At 47.0% G+C, this 7,465-nt stretch overlaps 1 protein-coding gene across 1 annotated transcript; it reads left to right on the top strand.

The window, feature by feature from the left end:
• The first annotated feature begins 1,780 nt into the window (after positions 1-1,780).
• On the top strand, positions 1,781-4,423 carry Mrpl11 (mitochondrial ribosomal protein L11). The gene is made up of 5 exons (XM_021152115.3): positions 1,781-1,991; positions 2,345-2,440; positions 2,784-2,877; positions 2,964-3,123; positions 4,150-4,423. Exons 1-5 carry the CDS (start codon positions 1,869-1,871, stop codon positions 4,253-4,255), a joined length of 579 nt encoding a protein of 192 aa, XP_021007774.2. The 5' UTR covers positions 1,781-1,868; the 3' UTR covers positions 4,256-4,423.
• Positions 4,424-7,465: the final 3,042 nt, after the last annotated feature.

Below are 7,465 nucleotides of genomic sequence, written 5' to 3'. Positions count from 1 at the left end.
ACATACTGCTCCTGCCAACACCACAGCACTGGCTCAGGGATTTCACTGGGCACAGAAGATGGTGATAAAAATAAGGCCTTTAGATCCTTACACAAAGGACCTGACTTTCTTTGCCAGCATGTTGTAGGGAAGTTCAAGTCTACGAACATTTTCAAAAACAGTGGTGAGATGGGGTTAGGAGATGGTTCAGTGATTAAAGTGTTTCCTGAAAAAGAGTCAGGGCCAGAGGCTGGATCTTAAGAAACCCAGCTAAATGCCATCTGGGCATGGTGACATCCCTGTAATTCCAGGCCAGCATAAGAACTCCAGAGCAAGCTGGCTAACACGATGAACCACTGCACTGGCAAGCTCTTAGTTTGAGTAACAGACCCCACCTCAGAAGGGCAATGGAAGAGGATCTTAACATCAGCCTCGGCCCTTCACGTGTGTGCACACATATGAAAATCCACACACACATTCACCCACACACATGCAAAAACGTACATTGCACACACAAGGAAATGGTAGAGGAAAGAAAAAAATGGAAGTTTGTGAGAGGCGGTTTAGAGGAAGATGATAGAATCTGAAGTGGTATGCTACATAATAGGCTGCCTGGTTCTCTGGAGAGGAATTATTTTTTAAAAAAGAAAAGAAAAGGAAAAAAAAAAAAAAGGAACCTGGAGAATTCCCCCTCGAATCTGAAGGATCGCAAACAGTGACTTGGTGGATAGTTCCTTCGAAGTAGTCTCAGTCTGGAGGCTGGATCAGAGAACTTTATATCCTGGACTGTTGGAAAAAATGATGGAGCATTCAGCCTACAGTTAGTGGAGCTTTGCAGCCACGTGTGGCCAGGAAGAGTCTGGGAGTCAAAGAGTCCTACCAAGGCCGTTGCTACCCTAAAGTGCCTAGATACACAAGATTGCTCTAGGGAGGGATAATAAAGGCTTCAAACACCACCTGGTTCAAATACCATTCCCTAAAAAGCAAGTAATAACCAGGAAGCCTGGATAGAATAGAGCAGGATGCGGAGTTCTGAGACACAAAAAGTCATCTCCTTCCAAAGAAAAAATGAAAGACGGGGAAGCAATAAAGTATGCCTAATAAGCTAGTGGGAAATCAGGTTTGACTGGGATGAGAGTTCACAAACTTTGCATTTCAAAAGCGCGGGGAAGAGTTTTTCCCTTTGTATAAATAGCGGTAAATGCTTTCTTGGTTCAAGTATTGTTCTAAAGAAACGTGTGTTACTGAGCTGTCACAACAATTCTGAAATGTACCTATAATATTCGCGGTGTCAAAGATTTTCATAGGTAACAGAAACAGTAACCTAACCCTAGCTCTCTTTGTCTAGCTATGAATCAGGTTCATAGCCAGCAAGAGCAGCAGTCTGCCATTTCATTTCCCGTCTATAATCATATTGCCTCCCATGAAAAACCACATGAGGAAACAAAAGACTCAAGGGATTTTGCATAACTTGCTCCATATCAAACGCTAAGATATCACTGTGTCCAGCAGATGGCAACCCAGAACACGGCCAACAGCAGGCGCAGGATAAGGCGCTGAACTACATACCCACAATGCTGTGCGGAGACTCAAAGTCCCGAACTCTTGTTTGGCTGTCTAAGGTGATGCCTGTGCGCACCGCTGAGGGATTGTGTGTACTGAAACCTTATAGGTTCTCGTCCTGCCTTCAGAGCGCAAAATTCAATTAGTTCTTAAATTCCGTAATTGGTCTTTAGTTGGAGAGCTGTATGCCTGAAACAAGACTGCTCTTTTTTGGTCTCATTTACCCTAGCCCAACACGAGGGCTCTTCACCTCTGACCCAAAATGGCCGCACCCAGAGCGTAGTTCTTCGCTTCTCCGAGGCGAGCTAAGATTAAAATCCTACATCATGTCGAAGCTAAGTCGGGCCACTCGGACCCTCAAGAAGCCCGAGGCCGGCGGCGTGATCCGGTCCATCGTGCGAGCAGGCCAAGCTATTCCTGGGCCTCCGCTAGGTCCCATCTTGGGTCAGGTGCGGTGTGTGGAACCCGGCCTGGGAGACGTGGGAGAGTGCGCTGGAGCCGGGGAAGTCTCCTTTATAAACGTGTCTCCGCTATTCACACCTTCAGGCCTTATGCCCTTGTATTACTTACGGAGCCTCTTTTGACCTCAGCACCTCTGACCCCCAAGTTGGCTAGTTGCTGATTAAGTGGTACCTTGTGGACGAATCGCCTGGCACCCGAAGCTATAGAACCAGGGTAGAAGAAATATAACAACCCCCCCCCCACACACACACACACACAAAGATGAAGAAGGGACAGGGGCTCCTGGTTGGTAGAAAGCCTTCAGCTCCCATACTTAACTTTGTATATGCGTTCCTCATAGCGAGGTGTCTCTATCAACCAGTTCTGCAAAGAGTTCAACGAGAAGACAAAGGACATCAAAGAAGGCATTCCCCTGCCTACAAAAATTTTTATAAAGGTAGAGAGACCCATTCTCTCATATACTTCCTTGGCGCTTGAAACTAGTCACCCTGGTTGTTTCTCTGTCTCTAACTTGGTTGCTACTTATCATTTACACAGAAGCCTAGTCCATAATTTCTCTGAACTGGCTTGATCCTGCCATATTGTGGTTCTTACCTCTCATCTCACTGGGGCTTCCAGAGGAGAATTGGGCTAGGAGTAAAAATGGCAGGGATGTGTACTGTAGATTTGTTTTTCTGTCTTTTGTGGTGTGCAAGTTGGTGGGAGAAGGAAAGGGACATTAGAAATGTCTTGGACTGGATAGAAAACCAAGAAATTCTCATGTATCGTTGTCTGTTAAGCCCGACAGGACATTTGAGCTCAAGATTGGGCAGCCCACTGTTTCTTACTTTTTGAAGGCAGCTGCTGGGATCGAGAAGGGGGCCCGGCATACAGGTAAGGACTAGAGTGGGCACCTGAGAGTCTGCTGTATCCAGAGAAATGTAGTGGCACCTGAAGAATTCTTTGTTCCTTTTTCCCAGGGAAAGAGGTGGCAGGCCTGGTGAGTTTGAAGCACGTATATGAGATTGCCTGTGTCAAAGCTAAGGATGATGCTTTTGCCATGCAAGATGTGCCCCTGTCTTCTGTGGTCCGCTCCATCATTGGCTCTGCCCGTTCCCTGGGCATTCGAGTCGTGAAGGAGTGAGTATCTTGAGAGGAACCCAAGAAAGTTCTTCATTTGGGAGGAAAGCTGAGAAGGCCCATTACAGTCAGGTGGCTGGGTTTTGTTTGTTCTTCTTAATTTATAGCGTATGTTAGTTATGCATATTAAGCTTCATTGTGACATTTCATACGTGTCTAGCAGATTCTAGCAGAAGGATGTGGGTTGAATCTCATCTTGTTTGGAATAGAAGCATTTCATAAGCACCTGCTCTGTCCTGGACATGGATCTGGGCACTGGTGAGAACCAGGAATGGCCAGTAGTGCCTGGCCACTCTGGAGAAATGTGTAGTCCTAAAATAGAGGCCGACCCATACAGAGAGGCTTAGACTAGCAGGTGTCAATGTTATAAAATCAATGGGTGTCATGCAAGCAGAGAGGAGGCTTCCTGCTTTTACCTGATGTGTCATTGAGGACTCTGAGGGAGGTGACATGGAAACTGCCCGGGAAAAGGAGGGCAAGAGAGGGTAAGATTACAGTGAACAAGGAGAGGGAAGGAGCTGAAGCTAAGTTCACTCTGGTCTAGGAGTCTTGTCTAGAGGCAGATGGGATGTGGCCTGAGGGAGGGACGAGTCAGAAGGTTCCCTTGTCAAGTAGGAGAGCATTTGCCCCAGAGCGCAGCAGAGACAGGAGCAGGGACAGTCATCACTGGCCGCTTGCTGCTGGTGTCATTCCCTACAGCAAGACTGGCATCAGTTGTTCCTCATGGGGTGAGGTTAGAGCACAGTTTTCCTGGATGGTTTGTTTAAATCCTTAAAGTATGTAGATATGTGGGTCAAAGGAAGGTCTAAGAAATCCCAATGGTATAATAGAGGCCACAGGTTAGGTAGGACTTTAAGACAGGAGTCAAGGCAGAGGAAGGTAGAGTGCGTGAGTTGTGGTTCCAGGCAGAGAAACCACAGATGAGTAGAGGTATGACAGTTGGAAAGTCCAGGGAGGGGAGTCGACAGGGCAGCTGGGATCTGCGCCAGGACCCGCTCCTCACTGACTGTCTGTCTCCTTCTGTAGCCTCAGTGCAGAAGAACTGGAGGCTTTCCAGAAGGAACGAGCTGTGTTTTTGGCTGCTCAGAAAGAGGCAGATTTGGCAGCCCAGGCAGAAGCTGCCAAGAAGTGACCCCAACTTTCTACACGCTGAGAATTTGAAGTGAGAGGCTGAGAAGGGGGCCCACAGAGGAAGCTGAGCCAAAGGACTTCATGCAACCTGATTTATAGTTTCCTAATATGTTTCTGTACATTTGCTGTGCCAGGGGATGGAGCCTGAATAAACACCCTTTGTCATCAACTCTCAGCTTCTCTCCTGAGTCCCCAGAGATGGCCCCATACTGACAGTTACCAGCCTTCACAGGTGTGAGCTGCCCTACAGGTGAACAGGAATCTTACGCTTCTCGTGTGAACGCAGGCTCAACCAAGCAAATTATGCCCAGTGCCTTGGTCAGCCTCGTATTATATCAAAATAACCAAAGCTTGGTGCTTTACAAAGAAAAGGTATTGATTTGCCTTCTGATTCCTGGTGCTCGAGTGTGGCAAGGCTGACTTGCTGTATCACAGCATGGTACAGTGGAAACAGTCACATACATAGGGCCATCTGTGTGAGGTAGCCTCACCTGGACCAGTCCCCGCCTTAAGGCCAACATTAGTGAAGGTTGGGCTCCCAGAACCCTCCACTAGACCACACTTTTAAAAATTAGATTTATTCATTTTATATGTGACTGTTTTGCCTGCATATATGTACGTGCACTGTGTGCATGCTTGGTGTCTGTCAGAAGAGGGTATTGGGTATTGAATTTATGGGCCAGTATGTGTTATGAACCAGTATGTGGATCGTGGAGTTGAACCTGGGTTCTCTATAAGAGCAACAAACAAGTGCTCTTACCTGCTGAGCCATCTCTCTACCCCCACCCCCCTTTTTTGAAATAGGAGCTCACTAACTCTGGATATCCTTGAACTCACGGAGATCCACCTGCCTCTGCCTTCCACATTGCTGGGATTAAAGCTTGCACCACCATACAGGGCATAGCCCCCACTTCTTAAGGATTCCACCACCTCCCACACTGGGAAGCAAGCCTTCAGCCCATGAGCCTCCGGGGCACAGTGTCGTAACATTCAGGCTCTGAGTAGGTACAAGTGGAGTAGAGCCCAGGCAGAAATCCTATGCTCAGGGTTGAAGATGTTGTTTCCTGATGGAGCTGCTGCTTACACAAAGCTGCGACTTCTATTCCCAGCACTTCAGAGCAGATTAGCCTGTGCTCTTCCCTCGGGGATGAGAGAAGGCACAGTCGATGGGGTCCACAGACACTAAGGCTTGGCTGTGTTGCTTGTCTTTTCTTAGTATAACTGTTGGGGAGTTTGTACCTGAGAAGCAGGAGCCTGACAGAGAATTCAGACCACAGATAGGGTTATTCCTATATCCAGGGGCAGCTTCAGGCCTCCCTGCTGAGTTGACATGTTTGTTTCTGAGGCAGAATCTCATTATGTAGCCTTGGCTGGCTAGGCACACCAGCCTGACCTCAAAGGTCTGTCTGCCTCTCAGTGCTCGTGTTAAAGGTGTGCATTGCCCCACCCGGCTCCTTACTAAGGTTGGTTATTTGCTTTTTAAAAACTTGCCATTTGGGGCTAGAGAGGTGGCTCAGAGGTTAAGAGCACTAGCTGCTCTTCCAGAGGTCTTGTGTTCAGTTCCCAGCAACCACATGGTAGCTCATCACCAAATATAGTGAGATCTGGTGCCCTCCTCTGGCTTGCAGGTATACATGCAGGCAAAACACTATATACGTAGTAAATCTACAAAACAAAACTTGCTGGGTTTTGTTTTTTGTTTTTTGTTTTTATTTAAGATCTATTTATTATTATATCTAAGTACACTGTAGCTGTCCTCAGATGCACCAGAAGAGGGCATCCGATCTCATTATGGATGGTTGTGAGCCACCATGTGGTTGCTGGGACTTGAACTCAGGACCTTCAGAAGAGCAGTCGGTGCTCTTAACCACTGAGCCATCTCTCCAGCCCTTGCTGGGTTTTTTGTTTTGTTTTGTTTTAATGCTGTTGGAAATTAAACCCAGGGCCTCATTCAGCCAGAGCCAGGGCTATGTCCCTCTCAGCTCTGCCTCTGCCAAGCTTGTGAATCTATCCTGGGTCAGGGAAAATAGCTGAATCACAGCCCAGACCTACATAAGTGAAATTCCAGTAGACACCTGCCTGAGAGGTTCTTGGGGACCCTTGACCTGCCTGAGAAGTCCTTGGGGACCCTTGACCTGCCTGAGAAGTCCTTGGGGGCCCTTGGCCTGCCTGAAAAGTCCTTGGGAATCCTTGGCCTGCCTGAGAGGTTCTTGGGGACTCTTGACCTGCCTGAGAAGTCCTTGGGGGCCCTTGGCCTGCCTGAGAAGTCCCTGGGGACCCTTGGCCTGCCTGAGAGGTTCTTGGGGACCCTTGACCTGCCTGAGAAGTCCTTGTGGACCCTTGACCTGCCTGAGAAGTCCTTGGGGGCCTTGACCTCCTGTTTTCCCATTCTACAAAACATCAAGTGTTCTCTCAGAAGAGAGGCAGAATTGACAGGAAAGATGAAGTCTGTGTTTGCCGTGTGTTGCATGCTGGACATTATTTTTTGCTTGTCAACATTCTGAACAACAATTTAGTCAATTTTCACATAGTATTAATAGTTAAACATTGTTTACTAATACAATTAAGACTTTTATTACATGTGTATAATCTATTTTATATATATATATGTATGTATGTATATATCTTTATACACTTTTCTTACTGTTGAGACTATAATATAATTACATTATTTCTCCCTCCCAACCCTTTCATATTCCCCTCTCTGCTCTCTTACATTCATGGCCTCTTTTTTCATCAGTTATCTTTTGCATATAGGTATATACATATATATTTCTAAATCCATTCTGTTCAGCCCGTGTGATGTTACTTGTATGTAGGTTTTCAGAGCTGACCATTTGGAACTGGCTAACCAGTTGGCGTGCTCGTCCCCAGGGAAGACTGAGCACTCCTTAGCTGCCTTTGCTTGTGAGTCAGGCTGGGGCCTCCCAGGTGTCCCTCACCCACCTTGGCATGTCTTTTGTTGTTTGGCTCGTATTTAGATAGTCCTGTTGGGGAAACTTTTGAGTATAGCTTCTGCAGTTACTAGAAGACACAATCTTACGGTAAACTTCCTCGTCCTCTGGCTCTTACAACATTTTCACCCCTCTTCTGAAATGTCCCCTGAGCCTTAGCTGGAGAATGTTTCATAGATGTGTCCATTGGTGCTAGGCTCCACAACTCTATATTTTGATTGGTTGCAATTTTCTGTCCTGGTTTCCGTCTTACAAAG

Source organism: Mus caroli, unplaced genomic scaffold (genome assembly GCF_978045245.1).
Source record: "Mus caroli unplaced genomic scaffold, Mus_caroli_1 scaffold_20, whole genome shotgun sequence".
Lineage (NCBI taxonomy): Eukaryota > Metazoa > Chordata > Mammalia > Rodentia > Muridae > Mus > Mus caroli.
The sequence above is the reverse complement of the archived record's forward strand: the minus strand, read 5'-3'. Positions and strand labels throughout refer to the sequence as shown.

Excerpts from the sequence above, each read along its gene's own strand:
- Mrpl11 (XM_021152115.3), top strand. The coding sequence starts at position 1,869 with ATGTCGAAGCTAAGTCGGGCCACTCGGACCCTCAAGAAGCCCGAGGCC. Across the intron at positions 2,441-2,783 it reads CTACAAAAATTTTTATAAAG|CCCGACAGGACATTTGAGCT; the intron begins GTAGAGAGACCC and ends TTGTCTGTTAAG. Across the intron at positions 2,878-2,963 it reads GAAGGGGGCCCGGCATACAG|GGAAAGAGGTGGCAGGCCTG; the intron begins GTAAGGACTAGA and ends CCTTTTTCCCAG.